Source organism: Ptychodera flava, chromosome 14, assembly GCF_041260155.1.
Source record: "Ptychodera flava strain L36383 chromosome 14, AS_Pfla_20210202, whole genome shotgun sequence".
Classification (NCBI taxonomy): Eukaryota; Metazoa; Hemichordata; class Enteropneusta; family Ptychoderidae; genus Ptychodera; species Ptychodera flava.
The window spans coordinates 29,303,048-29,324,575 of NC_091941.1; the positions used below are offsets into that span (position 1 = coordinate 29,303,048).

General features: G+C 40.3%; 2 protein-coding genes across 3 annotated transcripts; both read right to left on the minus strand.

Annotated features, from left to right (window-relative positions):
* Nucleotides 1-7,599: 7,599 nt before the first annotated feature.
* Nucleotides 7,600-12,861, minus strand: LOC139150081 (uncharacterized). Of its 2 annotated transcripts, none has more exons than XM_070722239.1 (3): nt 12,092-12,861; nt 8,711-9,434; nt 7,600-7,977 (listed from the first exon to the last, which is right to left on the minus strand). In XM_070722239.1, the coding sequence occupies exons 2-3, from the start codon at nt 9,327-9,329 to the stop codon at nt 7,904-7,906; spliced, it is 693 nt and encodes a 230-aa protein (XP_070578340.1). In that variant the 5' UTR covers nt 9,330-9,434; nt 12,092-12,861; the 3' UTR covers nt 7,600-7,903. The 2 variants fall into 2 exon arrangements, with proteins under 2 accessions (XP_070578340.1, XP_070578339.1); XM_070722238.1 differs by having other exon boundaries at nt 12,088-12,861.
* A 1,691-nt stretch (nt 12,862-14,552) lies between these two features.
* On the minus strand, nt 14,553-19,841 carry LOC139150082 (uncharacterized). The gene is made up of 6 exons (XM_070722240.1): nt 19,574-19,841; nt 19,137-19,397; nt 18,472-18,607; nt 17,129-17,814; nt 16,638-16,892; nt 14,553-15,702 (listed from the first exon to the last, which is right to left on the minus strand). Exons 2-6 carry the CDS (start codon nt 19,156-19,158, stop codon nt 15,698-15,700), a joined length of 1,104 nt encoding a protein of 367 aa, XP_070578341.1. The 5' UTR covers nt 19,159-19,397; nt 19,574-19,841; the 3' UTR covers nt 14,553-15,697.
* Nucleotides 19,842-21,528: the final 1,687 nt, after the last annotated feature.

Below are 21,528 nucleotides of genomic sequence, written 5' to 3' on the forward strand. Positions count from 1 at the left end.
CTCTCTCTCTCTTAAGTATTCAGATGTTCTCTTTGGGAATTACAGAGCTCGATGCTAAAGGCAAAACAAAAACAACCGGAAATTTTAAGTGATGGTGCCAATCCGAGAACAGCAACAGAGTGACACCAAACGATGTACGTGTACTTGGAATGCGAGGAATGCGGTCTTACAAATCACAGGTTGTTACACTAGTATAGACGGTTGAAAAATGGTTCATTGCGCGTATGTCAATTTGTTGAATGGTATAAGTGTCTGGCACTTTAGGTGTTGGTTCAGGATATAAGGAGCTTTGACAAGACACTCTGATCCACATTACCGTCTCCAAAGCGGAACACAACGTGTTAATTTGAGTGACGTCATAGTCGCATGGAAGTCAGGTGTGATGGGTGCAACACTTACATGTAATTTCTTTCATAACTAGAATCGACCTAATTCATTGATTTATCGTTGGTTCATGATATGCTTTCAGCTATTTTCTACATCAATGAGCGACAATTACTTATAAGTTCTCCTCGGTTTATGATGCTCGGATCTAGTTTGCTTGACCAAGCATTCAGGACACCCAACCCAACCATCCGAATAGAAATGTTGACCTACATCAGTAAAGCAGCTTTCGTCTGTGACCGACATAGACTTGGTTCAAGTCGGTGAATTTCTAAAAAATGAAATCATTTTTACTAGTTTCTCTTGTGTCTCTTCTATTTCATACGAACCTGTTTGGAATTTGGCAGCCCCGGTCAGGTTTTCCTAGCGATTGAACACGTAACCTTTGAGTCTGCGCAGTAGTGAGTTATAGTTTCTGCAGGTTCTTCTGACCGGCATTGCATTGTCAGAATCATCATACTGTACGGGCCGGGTCACTTGCCACGTTTGCGCCCCTTTGAGCAAAGTCAGAAACGAAGGGATCTGATATTTGACACCAGCAAGAATGTCGATGTCAAAACTGTCAAACCATTTGAAACAAATGCTCGGTGACGACGACATGTTGCGGTGTCTCTGTATGTAAACTGTGTAAAGACTAAAGGTGTCTATAGATCACCGCATTTCACCACCTGTGACTCGGAGGGGCGGCGTCAAAAGATCGATGTCGGATAGTAAAAATCTTAGTCCTGCAAGTTAGGGGTTAGGGGTTTTGATCCAAAAAGTTTCTATCCGACAAATAGATTTAATCGCTTGAAGAATTTATGTTTGTAAAATAAAGCATAAATGCACACTTCCGTTTCCAGCGGACGTAAATTCTGTTGCGACACGTTTACGACTTAAAGGGCTTGTATCAATGACGTAACATGTACGTCGAAGGCAAATTTCACCTTTCTTTCTTTCTTTTCTTTTTTTTTTTTTTTTTTTTTTTTTTTTTTTGCTTCAATTGGCAAAGAAAGGTCCTGACAGTAGCTTCAATATAGCCCAAATAAGTTTTTACGCTGAGGGGATGGGGAGTTGTCGGAAAACTTGGGAAGTCGCCTCTGTATAAAGGATATTTGAGTATCGATTTTATCGCCTTAACTTCAGTTCGCGAAAACAACTTTGGCTACGTTCAGACAGGTAAAAATTGAAACGCTTCTGCAACACTATTTGTGCTTTGTAAACACAGGGGATTAATAGTTTGAGTCTGCTTGCGTCCATACTCACAAAATTAAGCCATTGTTTTGGTGTTTAAGACGTCTTAATGCGCCCTCTCGAGTTCAAAAGGTGTGTATGACCAAGCATACGGCATGGTAATAAGATGGCTGAAATGAACGACATCGTACTGCTTGTCTTTTGTTTTTTACCTGCTGCATATGTGGTCAAAACCGAGTCATCGTCGCTTTAATGATCTGAATGCAGACCAAATGCAATCGTTAACCGATTTAGCCCTTGCGTTTGATGTGTTCAGAACTGTAATAAAGGGAAAACGGCTCCACGTTTCACCTACACTATTTTTTCGTTCTCTGTGTTCATGTTTTATTTTGTGCTTTTGGCTATTGGTGTAGATATAAGCCATGGTAAGGCGTAGCCGTAATCTAGATGTCGAAAGACAGTGTGATCCTTTGATGCTACGTTTCTAAACCAGTGTGGTCTCTTCCTCAGTCGCTTTTGATATTTTCTCCCTTGGATTTTTGTTTCACTGTTTTGGCTTTATCATTGTCAGTGTTTGGTTCGTCCAGTAAGGAGGCTAGAATATTTATATTCGAGTCAGTTGATTGTGTTTCGTTTTGTTCGGTCTTTCTGTAAGATTGTGTACTTGTACATTTATGAGCTTGTCGCCAATGTTTGGATTTCTTTTGTATGCGATGATCAGTTTCATCGTGAATAAATTATTTAGCGTTTGATCTTTTTCTATTTCTTCCTAGTTCTTCAGGAGTGCTTGTTTGATGTCTTTTGTTTTGATATGTGGACTACGGATGGTAGAAAATATCACTTTATTAGTGTTGTTGCTGTGTGTTTGTTTGTGATTTAAATGTGTTCTTCGTGTTGCGTAATTTGTTTCCGCATTGATGTTCGATATTTCTTGTTGTGAATATCCTCGTTGTAGCAATTTTTCATTAAATGTTTTGACTTTGTTGTTAAAGTCCTCTTCGTTGTTACATGTCCTCATGTACCTTAATATTTCGCCTTTGATTAGGCCCTTGAAGGTTGATTTTGGATGACATGATTTTCTGTGTAAGAACTGGAATGTATCTGCTGGTTTTGTGTGCATTCTAGTGTCTAGTATGTTTTCGTTGTTGTATCGTTGACCTTTGTAAATGCCTAGGTCAAGATATGTTATTTCGTGTGAAGAACTTTCATATGAAAATTTGAAAGAAGGATGCATCTTTTAAATTACTGTTATAAATTTGTTGAGTTCATGATCCGTTCCAATGAAGATTAGGAAAATATCGTCTCTGAATCTACACCATAGTGATATTTTTGTTGTGTGTTCACATATGATTTCCTGTTCTAATTCGTGAAACGTGATGTCGATTGGCAATCTCGGGTGACGGTGACGATCCCATTGCGCACCAACATGTTTTTTGTAGAATTCGTTGTTAAATTCGAATGTGTTGTTTTTCAGAATAATGTTAGCATAGCTAACAGGTATATTCTGTTGGCGTTTCTACTGGGATTGACAGATGGCCGATTACCGAGGATCTGAGACAGTTATTCGAAGAAAGGCATCGGTATTCTGCCTTTGCCGCTCCGTTTGTTGGGGGACACCGCGGCATTGCACTTTTATATGATATCCGATACGGCTACTAGACTATACAGTATCGAAGTTAGATTGGCTTAGCTAGATCTATAAAGGGCTGAAATCTCCGATAAATATCGGATATTTAGCGCGATTTGACAGAATCTAGTATCGTCTAGTATAAAAGCAAGAGTCAGTCCCTGGAAGTCGGGTTTAACCAGAACTTTTAAGGTGGTGAAATCTCTGATATGTATATCGGATATTTACGCGCGATTTGACAGAATCTAGTATCGCAGGATTTTCAGTAGAAATTTGCCCAGGCGGAGAAATTAAAATTATAGGTGAAGAAGGAAGCCGAGGTTGGAGTGGGGACGTCGTGTCGCGGCGGCGGCAGCATAACATTGGCAAGGTATCTTGAACAGCACTTTATCCAGTTTTGTTGAATGTCAGTGTAAAATAAGTTTGTATTTTAAAAACAAAAACTGATTGCAGCGTGTTCATTTTCAAATTGACCGGCTACTTTCGTATTTTGGCTGGCTACTTTTCAGCACTGTTTCGCTCTCTGGCCCGGAAATTTTGGTTTTGATAATAATATTTTGATTTTTTTGATGGCATTGCAAGCCGGAGATAATATGTCAGAAGTGCCGATGTTACTATATCATGTAGTCTAGCAATTTACGCGGTGAACTTGTTCTATCACTGTAGTACCGCGATCAGGGAACGTGTTGTACTGGGAATCGCTCTCGAGGTCAACCTTACTTGCCCGATCTCAGGCCGAATTATTCGAAATTCCGACGTTCACATCGGGTAAAGCCGAAAATTGGACTAACGTACAATTACGTTATGCCCGCGAATAGCCGACCATTTCCGAATGAAGCCGACTTTTGTTTCGCTCAAACGCGGAAGAGAAAGTCGACGCTTGAGAGCTTTGTTTTCTGCGTAAGAGTAGGGCCTTGTCTAATGGGTTTGGTAGGTTTTTGATCAAATCTAAAGCGTCCAAAGTTACTGAGCCTCATTTTTCATACTTTGAAACGCCATGTTAGTCTATCCAAGGTCAATCACGATGTCAATATTCAAGTCGATCGACATCGCGTTTTGTGGAGGGGCCGTGGTTGTGTGCATCGCGGAAGAGAAAGTCGATATTCTGCGTAAGAGTATAGGACTTTGTCTGTTGGTTTTGGGAGGTTTTAGATCAAATCTAAAATTACTTGGTCTCACTTTTCGTACTTTTGAAACGCTACGTCGATCACAGTGTCAAATTTCAGGTCGACCGATGTGTACTGTGTTACAATTGACTGCCGGTGCTTTGTACACACCGGTGTTGTACAGGCTGGCGTTTGGTGTCGTTAGTTTGAGGTTTTATCAAACATGAACACTGAAATTTAGCTCTCTTTTTCAATAATATTCAACATTAACAAAAAATCCATATCAGCTCGCTGATTCGTTTTATTGTGAAATTAGTACAGTGAATTAAAATCACTGAAAATTATGTTCCTATAATTCATTGAATTGATTAAACTGTTTGATTTTACTGTAGGCCTATCTATACTATCGTCTAGTATCGTAGCTGGAGTCAGTCCTTGGAAGTCGGGTTTGACCAGAACTGAAAGGTGGTGAAATCTCCGATATATCGGATATTTACGCACGATTAGAATGAATCCAGTATCGTCCAGTATCACAGCTAGAGTCAGTCCTTTGTAGTCGGGTTTGACAGGAACTGTAAGGTGGTGAATTCTCCGATATACCGTAGGCCTATATCGGATATTTACTTGCGATTTGAATGAATCTAGTATCGTCTAGTATCGAAGCTAGAGTCAGTCCTTGGAAGTCGGGTTTGGCCAGAACTGTGAGGTGGTGAAATCTCCGATATATATCGGATATTTACCTGCGATTTGAATGAATCTAGTACCGTCCAGTATCGAAACTAGAGTCAGTCCTTGGAAGTCGGGTTTGTCCAGAACTGTAAGGTGTTGAAATCTCCGTTATATATCGGATATTTACGCGCGATTTGACAGATTCTAGTATCGCTAGTATCGAAGCTGGAATAAGTCCTTGGAAGTCGGGTTTGTCCAGAACTGTAAGGTGTTGAAATCTCCGTTATATATCGGATATTTACGCGCGATTTGACAGATTCTAGTATCGCTAGTATCGAAGCTAGAGTCAGTCCTTGGAAGTCGGGTTTGGCCAGAACTGTAAGACGGTGAAATCTCTGATATATTTACGCGCGATTTGAATGAATCTAGTATCGTCCATGGGGTTCTGTCATAGTATCGAGATTAGAGTCCCCAAATCGCCGGTAAATATCGGCAATTTCATAGACGCGGCTTCCCATGGAACAACACAGTTCATTCTAGTATCGTCTAGTATAGAAATTAGTCCCGAAATCGTCGATATGTCAAACTGCGATACTAGATTGTAAATATCCGATATTTAAAAATTGTGCAAAGTCGCGCCTTCATGGTCTGTTGCTGTCGACAACTTCTTTGTATTTAGCTTCAGTGCCTTGAGCTTGCAGTGGCACTGATCTGCTGTCCGGTTTAAACCTCTCTGTAGAGCCTTTTCTGCAATTTTTTTGTACACGAGGCTGTCGCGACACGTTCTCTTTAGCATTCTTTGAATGCCTTCGTCTGCCGAGACTCAGAGCAGCACTATTCGGTCGTCTGACCAGTTATTTCCACGAGATGTATAGAGCTGTGTTCGGCAGCCATGACCAACCTGAATATTGTATGTTGGTTGTTATTTGTATATGTAACAAATACCTGTCGCGTGAGGGCGTTTGAAACGCCTCTGAAGCGGCTCGGTCTGTCCACACAGCGATTTGCGGACAGAGTTAATCCCTACAACGGCTCAGGTCGGGCCGACTAAACCGTCTCAAATCTGAAACGCTTCAGAACCACTTCGGAGTGTCCACACATAACTTTCTGTGCCAGTATTGGCCCAGAACCGTTTCAGAGCCGTTTCAATGGCCTGTGTATGAACGGCATATTTGTCAAGTTTCCAGGAATAGGGAAATAGATCATTTATCATGTTTAAACTATAATTCATTGTACTTGTCCATCAGAATTCCCTTTCTTGTCATTGCAACTCGTAGACGTCGAAGAACCCTTTAACGGCCTTCTTTCCCAGGGTATCGCATAAAAAGACTCATAATCTGTGCAGTTTTTTTCGGCACCTCAAAGAACACGTTTTGCAGGCTGGGCGATTTAACTTTGGACCTATTTTACACTCTTACTGAAGGTTGGGGCTTTGGAAATCCACAACAAAACGCCCACCGAGTGATTCGACCACATTTCCAAATACATGGTTCATTTTTGATCATTAAGTTGCGGCTCAAAACCAAAACCAGCGCCGATAAGCACACACATGAGAGCGAATACCAGAGAACGTTGGGACAGCACCGAGAAAATGTCTATTAGCACAGCAAAATGAAATAAGTATACCTTCTATTGAAAAATATTTACTATTATACCTCCTCTTCCATGTAATTAATGTCAATGATGTTCGATGAAAGCAAAATTTGTGAGCCCAGTTTCCAAGTTCGGTTGATTTTTAAAAGATGGTGTTCGTGATGTGTAGCTGTTTCAAACTTAATCATTACAGGTAGGTCTTTCAGGGGAAGCGGTCAGAAAACCACAGTGGATGTGTGTAAAGCTACTTGACTGAATATAGCGCACATGTGTTATACTGTCGGTTGTGCGTGGAAGAGCACTTGCGGAATCTGCGATGGAGTATGACATCGTGATCATTTCGCCGCAGAGTCTCCGTTTCGAATATAACACAAACAAGTTCACGGTTGTGCAAATGTACAATATACTTGATGTACGCCATGGACACTTTGTCCATGCAATGCACGCGACTTACATTTGAGACGTACCAGACCATGACCCTTTTATTTGAATACGGGTTGGCTGAATCGCGGTGCCAACATTGCAATTGCGTGTATGTGAAATTTCAGGAATTTCGGCCAGGAAAGATCAATGGCTCATCGCCATATTGCAGTCAACTTTTGGGCCTCAGCAAGGACAAAAGATTGGGCATCATGTTTGAGATACTAATGTGAAATAGTCATTGAGATCACATCTATCAGGCACAAAATTTGTTTATTGCATTAAATATTGTATCTCGATGGGAAATATAATATTGAGATAATATCATGGAACAAAGAGAGTTCAATGGGATTAAGAAGTGATCAATTTTCACCCGCCGGTAGAGCGTATACTACGTCTGAGCTTAATGATGCTGACATCTGTACAAGTATAGACACGCTAAAATATCGACATCGGAACGCCCAGCGTGACTCAATCCAGATTGCCCCGTTTTGTACAAGAGGATCAGTTTTTGGACAGCGTCCGATTTATCTCATGAAATGAAATAACAAGGGAATTTCCATGTATTTACTGACATATCTTTGGGGGGAGGGTTGTCTGATTGTTTCGATTCAGATAGACAAACAGTACCGATGCTACATCTTTATTTAAGAGGATCACAAATCCAGAAATGATATTAATGTGACACGGAGTAAACGAAACATGAGAACGGATGTTCTGTTTCACTTCCTTTGCGATTATAATTTTAGTAATATTTCAAAGTTCATGCTGTCAAAGGATGTCCCTGGGTCATTTTTAATGCTATGTGCAATGCAAAGTTCAAATCGACTGTTCATTACACGCACACCATTGTATAGACAACATGACGTCACATAGCGTGTAGAATGTTGTTCATGCCATCCACCGTATGTTGCTGCTTTTCGTGCACGGTTTAATTGTCGTCATCGTTACCGCTGCCATAGCCTTCTTCATCGTCGTTGCTGTCAGTCTCCGATGCTTCTCCTCCTGCAGGGGTAAAAGAATACGAACAGTAAATTTTACAATGCAATTAGCAGTCATGACGAAATGTAACTATTTTTCACAACCATGTCGAATTCGAGTGTAATAGATCCAAGTAGTATCGTGTGAGTTGTCAATGACGTGTTTACCTGGCTTAGTTTTCTCTTGGAAGTAGGCCACGGTATATAATCGTGATGCCAGTTTTGAATTGATCGACTGCAGCGCCCTCGAGCGTATGATCGAATTGACAATGCAATGGCTGCGGTATTAAGCGATTACTTTTTTATACAAGGGCGTAGTCATTGTACACCATTTCCCCGACCTCGATCGGGGATCGAGACAATATTTATAGGCGACTTTGCGTGATGTCTGAATATACATGTCTTGTATGCACATAATATTTTAACCGCTGACCTTTGTTTCTTCAAATCAACTATATTCTTATAAATACGTTTTTGCAGAAAGCAGTTCTTATCAGGTAGTGAATTCACTTTCCCGGAAATACGGGAGAAAAAACGTTCGTTCAGCTCATTTTTTCGGTCGAGAGGGCTGAACCTGTGTTCCTCATGGATATCTCATGATTTGTCGTCATTTCTAGTTTTCACTTCCGTAACGCTGAATCTAAACTCGGTGACAAATTAACGGATAGACGCTGTCTGTGTATTATTCTCAGTAAACTTCCTCTCTCGAAATAAAAGCACGGTGAACACATTATCATCGCCATGCCCGCAAAACTCACCATATTCATCTAATACTATAAATCCCCTCGCATCCATTTGGTCTCGGTCGTGATTTACAACCTTTGCTGCATCTTTGATTTCATCGAGTGTCAAATCTCCCATGAGCACCCTCTCGGTGACATGCGACCCGTAACTTGGGTTGAGCACCATGTAAAACTTGTGCGCGTTTCGATCTCGTAAATTTTCCCCGTCAATCTTCGGTAGTTTCTCTTCCTTTCTTTTGATTCTGGTCGCCTTGGCGAGGGAAACCTTGTCGGGGTCCTCCTCCGGGAGTCCGAACTCACTCCTCAGAGGGCGATCGACGTACACCGTATCCTTGCCTCCCCACAGGACGAAATGTTTGAGATATCGTTGATATTGCTCTTCTCCGTATCTCTTTCGAATTTCCAGGATTTGCTTTTTTTGTCTTTCAACAGATTCCCTGTGTTTTTGTTCTTTCTCCTTCTGTTTCTTCTTATGCTCAGCTACCTTTCCGATCTGTAGTTGTTCCATTTTCTTTAACACTTTAGTGTGTCTAGTTCGTCTGTCTTTGTCATCCATGTAGATTGACTGCAGTGAGCTGATCTGCTGGACATCTTTCCCCGTCATTATCTTCCTCCTTTCTTTTCTCTTATCCATCTTTGAAATAATCAAACGATGCGCTTAACCTGTACGGCGATCACAATCTGTCCTGGATAACGATGACCCCGATGGGCGTTAAAGGTTGTAACCGATAAAGACCACCTACAATTGTAAGATAATTGGTCAGTAACGAAGCAAAATCGGCATTTAGTGGTGACTGCGACGTTGATAAGGTAGCATGCTCCCCGAAAGTTAAAGACTTCAACTTTTACTCAAACTTACGGTAAGGAACTTAAAACCATTTGCTTTCGAAATCAAGAATAAAAATCGAGAGAGGGGGTTACCATGCAAAATTTGGTACAAGGATAACATATTAACCTATTTCCCGACATTCGAAATTCGAAATAACCGCCATGCCTGTATTCACTCTATGGGGGAAATTCAATTTTCGATTTTCATAAAAATATGGCCGTGAAGACTTTATTTACTCCATGATGAGTTCAGAAATGACCCCCACAAGTGGCACGCTAGGCTGAAAGATCCTTCGCTCTCTACACTCTCTACGCTAGCCTCCTTCTATTTTTTTAGAGAAATTTATTCCAAGAAAGTGGCAAATAAAATAAATCTACACAACTGTGAATGTGTCAAGCGTTTGAACAAAATTACAAAGCAACTTGTCTGAAAAAAAATTAGTCTCCTCGTAAGAAGGGAGTGTAGAGAGCGCCCTCGAGCGACAAATCTTTCAGTCTAGTGGTACACCAGAAATATTTAAAAGTTGGAATATCTGTCCCAAGGCGCATTCTACCTTAACACACGGATAACGAAATTGAATGTTAACAGGGAAGCATGTGTAGTGACAGCATAAAAGGAAGGCTCGTAACGTAAGGATTGTGCCAAACTGCGACGACTTTCAACAAAGTTTTGTTGGGTGTACATGCAGTTTGTTGACAATAGTGTAAGGTTAGTGATATATGGTGTCAAAAGGAAACGATTAGGCTGCATTCACAAACACCTCAGGAGGGGTGGGAGAATTGACGGTTAAGGGTATGTTATGGTATCAATGTGATGTTGGATAGGGGCTGTGGGTAAAAAAAAATCAAGAGACTATTCATATTGAATGACATAGCCCCTAGCCAACGTCAGATTGATATCATAACTGCTTTGTTGGGGATATAGAAGGGATTTGAGGACTAAAGGAGGGGGAACTCGGAACGAAACTGTCTCTGATATCAGATAGTAGTAGAGGCAGAGTTTGGTTTAAAGAAGATAGTGAGATAGAGACAGAGACTGAGTGTGTGTCTATGGAAGGACAAGAAAGTACAGACAATAATCTAATCATTTTGGCTAATTTTGTTCTACTCCCTGAAGCGTGATGGAAGTCTAGTTTTAGCTTATAGTTAGCATTGAATTTAAGTTTGGGCTAGTCATTTGTCATCAATAACAATTGTTACGGTTTTTAGACGTTAACAGAGTATTTTGCCAAACAGAATAGCATGTTGAGGGGAATAGAAAAGGAAACTGCAGTTGGTACACAGAACAAAACCTACTGAAAGATCAGCACAAAGTACAGTTCATGTCCCTTAGTTTTATAAAATTATGTTAATTATGTTCAGTTTTCCTGACAGTCGAGGGAACTCATCCCGTTTCCTGTTATGTGATCGCTGTTTTTCTGTTTTACAAGATGAAGTTTTCCTGTAAGAGAAAATATGCCAAAACAGCGCCCTCTTTCCCCTGAAGGGAAACACACACACATGCAAACCCCTCCCCCGAAAAAATCTGTCCATTCCAAAAATCAGGCCAGTTTCTTTTGAGGGGGATTTCAAAATTATAGCAAGTCAGAAGGGGGCATTTGAACGCTTTTTGAGTTTGTAAGGGCAGGCATTTAAAAAAATCTGAGAACTCTTTTTTGGATTCTCCCCCTCCAGAGGTGTTTGTGAATGCAGCCTTAAACAAACCGTTTAACATTACCGAGCAAAAGTTGTTACAGTCGCTTTAATTTACGAAAGTCGACAAGAAAATACAAGTAAGACCATTGTAGTATACTTCTCTGCTGACCGTGGTGACTATTCATCCCGGCCGACAATTGCAAATCTAAGTCATAGAATTTCACCATGATTTATAAAAGATAGAGCTTGTGGACAACGTAGCAATAGTCATTAATTTAGTTCGTGCCGTTGTAACATAATAATCCTATGTTTTGAAATTACCCTTCTTTCTTCAGTGGATATGAATTGCTCTTTTGATAACGTTTAATTTGTGAGTAACGGTATGTTTCAGTTGACAAAATAGCCGCTGTGAAAACTCAACATTTGTAGTGAGGATATGGGCTTCACTGAAGCTGTGGAGATTTGATCGGAGTCACTCCATGTTCTCAGCCAGTTCATTGATCTCCTCAATAGCTTGCATAAGTCAATCGATCAAGCCTCTACGGCATCGAAAACATGTCATATTATCAAGTTAACAGAAGGAAAACGCGTTTGTAGGGTTCGCCCTGATAACGTCGACAGTCTAAATGAACTGTACAACTTGACACCGTACCCCTAAAATTTATGAAATGTGCCAAGCAAATATCTGGATAGCATTACAAATTGAGTGCGTTTTCTCAAATTATTCAAGTCAGCAGCAGTACAGCCCGGCAGTAGAGGTCTAACATCGGATTTCGACAATCGTTGCCATAGGGAATATCCTTTGATAAATAAAATGTAAGTTAAAATATTCAAAGGATCGCCAAATATTTGCTGTGGACACACTGATACAACCGTCAAACGGCCCCTGCGGTTGTCTTCTACACAACACAGGTGAATAAAAAACTTACCTACGTGCTTTGCCGCCGGTTTATACCGATGTAAAGTTGCTGATACTGCGCTTTCACTTGACAGTCTTAATGTTGACGAACAAATCGACCAAGAGTCAGAGCGAGCTCAAGTGAGATAGATCCGTGGTGTTCTTTTCGATCATTTAGGTTTGTGTCTACACAACTTGTTTGTAGCAGAGAAATGACTTCTAACGGGAGACGTTTTTCATCGGTCGCTGTGATTACTTTGATGATACGCCGGTCATGCGTGTCATTCGATGTGTAATGAATAAGAGAAGAGCCTTTCAGACACGAAAACAACCAATCGGGAAACAACAATAGAACCACAAGTTGTCCGGGTTACCGATCACAATACACCTTTAAGATCAAAGATTAACAACTCGGGTTTCAAATGCCATTCATATCGAATACTTTGGCGGCTCAGATATCGGGTCACTGGTTAGGTCACGTACTCGTCTTTTCAAGACGCACCTACTTCTGAGGAGTGAAAGGTGTTGGCCCAGTTATTTACGGACATCTCGAAAGCTTTAACCTTTTCTGCCACGATTGTCTGGCTACACCAGCCTTCTCTTCTGAATGGGGCCTTGTTTGTATGACGTGGTCGACCAAAATATTTCTGGAATAAAAGTACTGAAAATTGACCTGACTGGGCTTCATGTAAGTACTGAGCCTTTAGCAATACACTTTCTACACAGCCTGTCGATAATTTAATCAGGTTTAGGGACATCAAACCTCATTTTAAATCTTCTGCTCAATTACTAGGTTAATTTCTTTAAGATGGCTGGAAAGGCTAGAGCGTCAGTTATAAACTTCAATAAAACAATTAAAATATAAAAGTAGTCAACATTCTCTGTGGAATAAAAAAAAACTAGACATTTGGGGTCAAAGGCATTGCAGAGTTATAGCCTGTTGAAACTTCTGAAAAACTGACCAAATAAGAAGTTGGGGAGTCCTTAGTGTATTAACTATGGTAGAGGTCCCCTAGCTTTTAATAAATGTTTGAAAAGGGAAAGTCATTATTTGCTGTTTTTCAGGAAAGTTTGACAAGGCAGTGCTGGCATTCAGAGTGAGTGACTGCTATTGTAAATGCATTTTTAGATTCTTTGAGTGTCAAAGAGGTGTCAAAAGTGAGATTAACCAAAAAGACTGCTCTGTGACTTCAAAAGAGGGGTGCAAATATGGCTTGTTTTCAACATTTTTGACAGAATAACAGTTTTCCTACATAATTTTATGCCAATTGAATCCAACCTATGAAATGAGATATGGACATGGAATTTTTACAGCCTATTAACAAGGTTACAGACAAGATGACTATGGCACAATTTTCCTGTATTTGAAGTACTTTTTGAAAAATCACATTTTGAAATTTGAAAGAATTTTTTAATAATTTTTTGATATGTAAACCCATGTAAAATAAAAAAAAAAACAATTTTATTTACAAATCCTGCCATACACATCTTACAATTAATAGTGTCCATATTTATAACTAATTTGGTAATATTAGGTACTATCCAATTATTATTAAATTCAAATATGTAAAAAAAATATGAAAAATTAAATTTTAATTTTTACTGGTGTCATATTTCAAAATCATGGCTGAAAATATACAATTTTATATACTTTGGAGAAAGAATTAAGTAAGGGAGTTATCCTGAAAATTTGAACTAAATATCTTGATTCTAACACTTGAAACTTGACATTAACTCTGAGAAAAGAATTGGTGCAAAAATAGCCTTTCAGCCATGTTATAAACCCAAGAGCTCATATTTTCTCCTTCGCCACTTGCAAATGGAAAACTTGTCCTCATCTATCACAATAAAGAGTATGATTAAACATCTCCTGTCGTGCATCAAGGTATATCTACCTCCTGTAAACCTTTGTACTCTCTAGAGGGCAGTATACCATGTGTGTGAAAGCAACATTTAGCCCTTCTGAGATTTCTTTGAGAGATATATACGAGGCCAATTGCTTGATGCATAGAGTAAGATAGACATGTACCACCAACTTCAGTCCAAAATTCGCACGGTCCACAAGACCAGGTGTAGAAAATAAAAGATGTCGGATCTCTTCCATTGATTCCCGAGTATCAAGCATGTTTGTCCAATCACCCTGGAAGAGTCGGCAAAACAGGATCTTCGGGTGAACCGAAGTTATTACAGTGAAAGCCAGGTGAGAATGAACGATGAAATTTATCTAAATTTTACTTTGAGAACTTGTTCCTGAATTTGCCACAGCAGTGACACTTATTAAGGGACTGTATATTGACCAATAATGAAACACGCACCGGGGACTACAGTGTCTGGTACACTTTAGATACAGCCAATTGTATAACATTCCTATGCCGCCCCATGTCAAATAATATAGCAACCGAGTTAGAGTCAAGCTGTCTTCTTTTGCCTTGGCACTTCTTTAAGTTGTTTGCCCAAAAGAGTTAAAGTTGAAAAGAGACGTAACTATTCTACCCATTTTCGAATATTTTCAAGCATTTAGTTTCTTTTCCCCAAGAAAATTATACATACACACGCTAATCAGTCCCTACCGGCTCATCGCTTTTCTTGCTTATTACACAGGCTTTACAAAATGTAATAATATACATTGAGAAGACTTTCATCGATATTTTCTGATAACACCACAAACACATTGTGTGGCATCTTTATTCTGTTTGCTAATGGTCAGTCGATTAGATTGGAGCTGCATTTTGTCCTGACCATTCTTTAAAGTTGAGGCACAGGGTATTGCAGGCAGCATTCGTCTACGATTTATGATCAATAAATGTCATGTATTAAAGGCCTGTGTTGCGGTCAGATTAACTTGCACCGAAATTTACTTACTAGATTACAATTTAATTGGAAAACAAAAGGCTATGACACTCCATAATCCTCTTACAAACTAGAACAAACTTGATCCCGGAGATCAAGTCCCTGGCCTTTAAACTTTGTTATTCTACAAGCCTTGCCTGTGTCGTGTCTGTGGCTATTACTTTAGCCTCGTTATCGCTATTTATATAGTATTTCAAAGAAAACAGTCTACCCTCCCTAATCCCCGTTATTAATTTGTTCTGCCGATCACCAACGCGGGGGACTCAGTGCTTCGACCAAATAACTCGTTAGCAGCTCATAACGGTGCATTTTAAATGTATTGACGTGACAATGCGAATAGTGGTCATTTCATCATGTTTTGGGGCGTAGAAGAAGAACTTACAACTGAAATTCAAAACAAAAATTGTAGGGGGATCATTTATATAAAGTTACAGCCACTAGGCCTTTTATTTAAAGTATTAAACAATCCATCCACAAAAGTTAGTCATATGCTGAACTTGTCATTTTAAGGAACACCCTTTGACAATGATGAGTTTGTTTCTACAACTTGAAATGCTCTGTGATCACCAAGTCAATGGTTCGTTGACTCTACATCTTATATTCATGTCAAGTTGTTAAATGGATGTCCGCATGGGATTGTACGCTATATCTCCATCGGGTTGTCCATTTACTCGATGAATCCCTCCAAAACAAATTCGGACCAAAGCAATTGTCAATGTTCACCCCAGTCCTCCATTATCCACGTCTTGGTCTTTTATGGATCCTTGCTCCACCGAATTCCCTATGTTGACTCAGGCTGTAGCATATGAGAGAGAGAGAGAGAGAGAGAGAGAGAGAGAGAGAGAGAGAGAGAGAGAGAGAGAATAAACTTGTATGATGCGCCGAATGTAATTTAAACGTATTTACAGGTGTACAGTGAAATAAGATTGGTTGAGTACTAATATGCACATATAGATGAAAATACAAAAACCATGGATTTACACGTATGTATGCATGAATGCATGAACGTAGCCATGATTTAAAATGTGTACGCGATACATTGCAACAGGCACATACATTCATAAGCTTACTTATGTACATGTGCACACACGTACATCACAGTCCCTCCTCATTGATACATAGATACATACACATATGCATGGATACATACACAAATACATACATACATACATACATACATACATACATACATACATACATACATACATACATACATACATACATACATACATACATACATACATACATACATACATACATACATACATACATACATACATACATACATACATACATACATACATACATACATACATACATACATACATACATACATACACACACGTATACATATATAATAATATATAATGCTATACATACATATGTAACATGTTAACACGTACACCTGTCTACCTACCTACCTATCTACCTACCTACCTACCTACATACATACATACATTACATTGTGCGCCAAATAAACAAGTCATTACAGTGACTAACAATCATTGAAATTATCGCTTTGCTGCTGATCCTATTTTCAAGTGGCCGTAAATTAACATCAAACACAGATACACAAAGAATATGTCTGAGATCTGTTTCGGTATGAATACAAAGTATACACCTTGGCAGACGAACAATGTACGACAACTTTCTGCATGTGTCCAGAAAGACTAAAAATACATTATTCCTAACGCTTAAAAATGTGAGTTTTTTCTGTTATAAAGCACTTACTTTCTTCGGTTTCTGTAGGTGCCTTCTCTGAAGAATCTAAGGGAACTTTTTTCACGTTCTCTAGAGAATCTTCGGGCGCCGCTGTCCCTGAAACATCTACAGGGGCTGTTGTCCCAACAGAATCTACAGGGACTGTTGTCCCTGAGGGATCTATAGGGACTGCACTGACTGCAGTCCCTGAAGGATCTACAGTCGTCGCTGTCTCTGAAGGATCCGCGGGCACTTCTTTATGGCCAGGTTTTCTTTTCGTGTGCACTGTAAATTAACACAGAATTTCTCGATTACTCAAATGGTGCATGGCACAAGCTCTACTGACACCGTTTCAACTTCTGAACATCTCATTTTTCGAGAACTTAAAGGACAATCAGTAATCATGGGGAGGATATATGTGCTTTGTTTCTATTTTTTGTTTTGTAAGAAGCTATATTATCGCTTATTTCCTCTATGTATGGTTCATCGTTTTACCATTCTATCCAAAGTAACAACATTACCGTGATTGACTCTCTGTACGTTGGATTGTTCCGATGCTCGGAGGAGTTGTGGGATTGTCATGTTTCCAGACATCATGACTTTGGTCACCAAATCCGTTCCAACCTTCGGATGGAGTAACAAGTTAAACCTTTTGGCATTCTTTTGTCTTTTTAATGCTTTGTCCGTCGCCATCGGTTTTAAATGTCCGGATTTTTTATGGTAACTTCTCTCTTTTCCGTCATTTGTGAGGACGCCACCACCCTTCTCATCCACATTTGTACTCTCCACCGGTGCACATTCAACGCCCTCACGTGAGTTGAACTTTTGATTCTTTTGTTTGTGAAATCCATTTCTCTGCGATAACCCCTGTTGTCGCTTAGTGACACTTCCATGGGACAATTTGCTTTCACTTGCCGCCTTTACGGATGAATCTGCGGTTACTTTGTCTTGCAGATTCTCGAACTTGTTTAGAAATACGTCGTGTCTCTGATGCGAGTACGTTCTGTTGCAATAAACTTTGTTAAGATTTTTTACTCTTTGAATGTCCTTATCTGAACGTATCAACCTCCCGACCTTTTGGCTATGAGACAGGTTGGGATCCGTCAAGGAACGTGTAGATGTTTTAAAGTTTTCAACCGTCTTCTTCCTTTCACTTTCAACCTCACTGACTGTTCTCTTCTTTGATTTGGTCGATGCTTTGGTCATCCTGAAAAGTAACGCAGAGCCACGAGACAAATCGGGCCGTGAGAAGGGGAAATACATTGTCATCATTCTGAAAGTTACCTCAGTCTTGGCTTTTTTTTGGAAATAATTTGTACAGACGCAAACACAGACCAAAATAAGTGTATATGTGTATACCTATGAGTATGTGAATCATCCAGCAAGTACACAGCTGTTCCTATTGATCGCAGCTTTGAAAAAAAGTAAAGAAACAGCCACGAATACAAACCTTTAAAGATAAACAAATGTCTCCTACCGAATTTAATTTTATTCACCAAAAGTCTTATCGGTGAACTATTGTGACCGTTACGATTACGCATGTGTCCGAATCAAAGAATGGCATTGTACCATACCTGGTCTATTCCTTAATGTTTTCCCTGTGATAATACTTTTCTAGTCTAAAATAACTCTAATCCTCTTGGTTATCGTATTGAGCGTCAAAAAGGGAATGTCCCCGGCGAAAACTTTTCCGGGTGAGAAAACCATAACAAGCAGCAGTTTTTGAAAGGGAGACTTATTTAAGACTATTTTTTGCAGAAAGGGAAAGATATTTTCTTATGCAAAGCAGATTTAGATTACCAGTATATCGGAAGAAAATTACAGTCAACAAGCAGGTGAGGGCGAAATAGACATTAATACTCACTCGGTTTTGCCGAGCAGAGATTTTTCGTTGCCGAAAACATGATTTGCCCTCGCACTGGCCCAGCAAGTAGCCCAATTCTTCGATGTCGCATAACGGGGCAGATCTAGCTTGTGTGTGGGTACCCCATGGTACATTTCTGTGGCAAATATAATCACAATCGATTACACTTGTTTTCTCATGGCGTAGATATTTAGAAACAACCCTAGAGTTTGGCACAGTGCCAATCGTGTTGATGTGCGTGAGTCCGGCAGCATCTGACCCGTGTATCTTCGACATTAAATTATCTCCTCAAAGTTGACCGCTTTACAAAATCTTTTGATGCGGCCGTTTCAAATTTCGGTCAACTTGTTCTATCGTATGGCAAGATTCTTGACCATGTTGTCAAGCAAGAGGCCATTGTTTGAACTCTGAAGTAAATACATACAGATAGAAAACGCCCGTGCAAACTTTCGAAATGAGTGACAATGTCGTGTAACACATAAAAACAATGCATTCAATCGTGTGCTTATATATTGCGAAAGAAGCACACGATGAGTGTGTTTCAAAGTGAGAGATGAGTTATCGAGCGAAACTCTGTAGCTTCCATAGAAAGTCGGTGTCCTTCAATAGACTTGTAGACATTCAAGTAAATGCGTGTATTCTTGACTCGTTTCTGAACAACTCACCTGTGACCAGGGAAGGGAACATTGTCAGGAGACAGCTTCTCCACTTTGAAGCGAACAGAACACTTTCCCGATACGACACTGGATTCTCTATATATTCCTAGGTGGAGTACTTGGAATGTCACCTCACAGATGACGTAAATATAGTGACAACCTTGCAACCACAGCGTCACAACATTGTCCGGTCAGTGCTCACACACAGACATTTTGAGAGTGACTTTTGAGCCCTGCAATCACTCAAGCAGCATGTCCACGTCTCGTGGCCTGTAAAACAAACATTATTGGCAGTAGCTGATTTGTGGGTGTAGTCGAAATAGTTGTTTGTGAGATCCGTTGTCATGTGCAACCCACAGCCAAGCGTTATACGGGAGACATTTCTGACAAACAAAAATAATAAAAATCAATAACATACGGCCAAGGAATTCTATTCAGTACGTTACCTTTATACCGACATCAAATATGAGCGATAAAATTTGGTAATCACTACAGTACGTGGATCTTATTTGTCATTTCTCTTTCAAATCTGGCTCAGTTCTTCCATGTACGTTCACACAGTATTGGATACGCCTGCGAGTTTTCGCTCCTGTTGTTACGAGGTTTGGTTTGGTTTGGTTGGCTACTGTACAGACTGTACAATGTCCCTGGCATTCGGTTACGTAAGCGGGTGTGTACGTAATTCGGCGGTTCAACAATAGTGTATGGAGTCACGGAAATACCTTCGCATGCGCAGATCGCGAAAAGACAAACGTTACCAAACATGAGATGAATAACTTCTATAATTCAGGGCAGTAGGTGAGACAATTATTGATGGGAAGCGAGAAAATCAAAGGGAAACTTCACAGATGTTTTTCATTTTGGTTTTGGTTGTATTTTTTTTTCGATAACTTCATAAATGGATGATAAATTAACTTCAGTACACATTTCTGGTATTTTTTTCCATATGGGAACTGTAAAATAGGCCATGCAGTCCCCCGCTGGAGGAGGTCTTCATCCCCAAGAAGGACGGGGGGAGGAGAACTCGACCCGTTATCACTTTAGGGACCGTTCGTTTTTACGGCCGGGGGGGGCCGGCAAAATCCAGGGGGGGGGGGTCATCATAATTTTGGAATCCCCGAAGGGGGGGTCATCACTTTTTCACTGGTAGGAAAGGGGGGGTCACCACATTTTCAAAAACATAATACCTACAATAAAGTTCACTTTATGCCATGGCCATGATCGACCCTCTTTACCGGCGGGCCGCCTTCGGCGGCCCCCCACAAAAAATATACTTTAAGTATTACCCATGACCCTCTTCACGGGCAGACGCCTTTGGCGGCAAACTCCAATTAGGTTTACTTCATGCAATGCCATGGTCGACCCTCTTTACCGGCGAGCTGCCTGCAGCGGCCCACTACAATAAATTGACTTTATTGTAATACCCCATGACCATCTTTACGGCCGGACGCCTTCAGCGGCCCTGTTCAGTAAAGTTTACTTCGTGCAATGGCCATGATCGACCCTCTTTTTACCAGCGGGCCACCTTTGGTTACCCACTAGAATAAAGTTGACATTACGTAATGGCCCATGACCCTCTTAACCGGAGGGCTGCCTATGGCGAACCACTCCAATAAAGTTTACTTTATAAAATGTCCATGGACATAAGTTGTCTATGGAAATGAAGTTAAAAATTGCCTTACAGTCGTCCTTATTAAAAGACGTTTGCATGGATGTGGCTGAGAAGTTTGTGCACTGGCATCTCTGCTACACGAATAAAGTGCGCCGCGTACCGGAGTTCAAATGCAAACCGTACGGGTAAATTTGACATATGGGTTTTGGTTATTTTTCTGCGGGGGGGGGGGGGGTCATCAAATTTTTTCGTCTGACAAAGGGGGGGGTCATCATTTTTTCGCGAAAAATGCAGGGGGGGGTCTATTTTTTTGAACACCGGCGACAAGATTTTGCCGGCCCCCCCCCCCCGGCCGTAAAAACTGAACGGTCCCTTGCGACCACTGAACCGCTGAACCAATCTGTAACTTGAACAGCTCACTGTCTCTCTAATGAAACGAAAATGAATTTTAGGACTAACTCTTTCGACGAGACATTGAGACTAGTGTGTTTGTTTTAATAATTTTTCGATTTTTTTTTATCCTGAAAGCCAGATAGATCTTCCCCGTCAGGACAAACTATCTACACTAGAGCTGGTGCAGATATGCTAAGACGCGGTTCATTCTCCTGTAAAAATGTCAGTGTCTTCTCAATCATTTTCGGAATAAGTGAAGTATTTTGTTGATGTCAGGTCGAAAAGCAACTGAAATCAAGTAGAAGCTGGGCAGCATTTCGTCCAACGACTCAATAATGCCATCGAGATATCTGTGTCGATGCTTTTCCTGATTATCTCTTTAGACACGATCCGGTC

Bases quoted from the DNA above. Each gene is read 5' to 3' on its own strand.
- LOC139150081 (XM_070722239.1), bottom strand. From the start codon at position 9,329: ATGGATAAGAGAAAAGAAAGGAGGAAGATAATGACGGGGAAAGATGTC. The intron at 7,978-8,710 runs GTGAGTTTTGCG...TTACCCCTGCAG, and splicing joins TATAGTATTAGATGAATATG to GAGGAGAAGCATCGGAGACT.
- LOC139150082 (XM_070722240.1), bottom strand. From the start codon at position 19,158: ATGTTCCCTTCCCTGGTCACAG. The intron at 18,608-19,136 runs GTGAGTTGTTCA...TATTTGCCACAG, and splicing joins GTTCCCTTCCCTGGTCACAG to AAATGTACCATGGGGTACCC. The intron at 16,893-17,128 runs GTAATGTTGTTA...GTTAATTTACAG, and splicing joins CGTACAGAGAGTCAATCACG to TGCACACGAAAAGAAAACCT.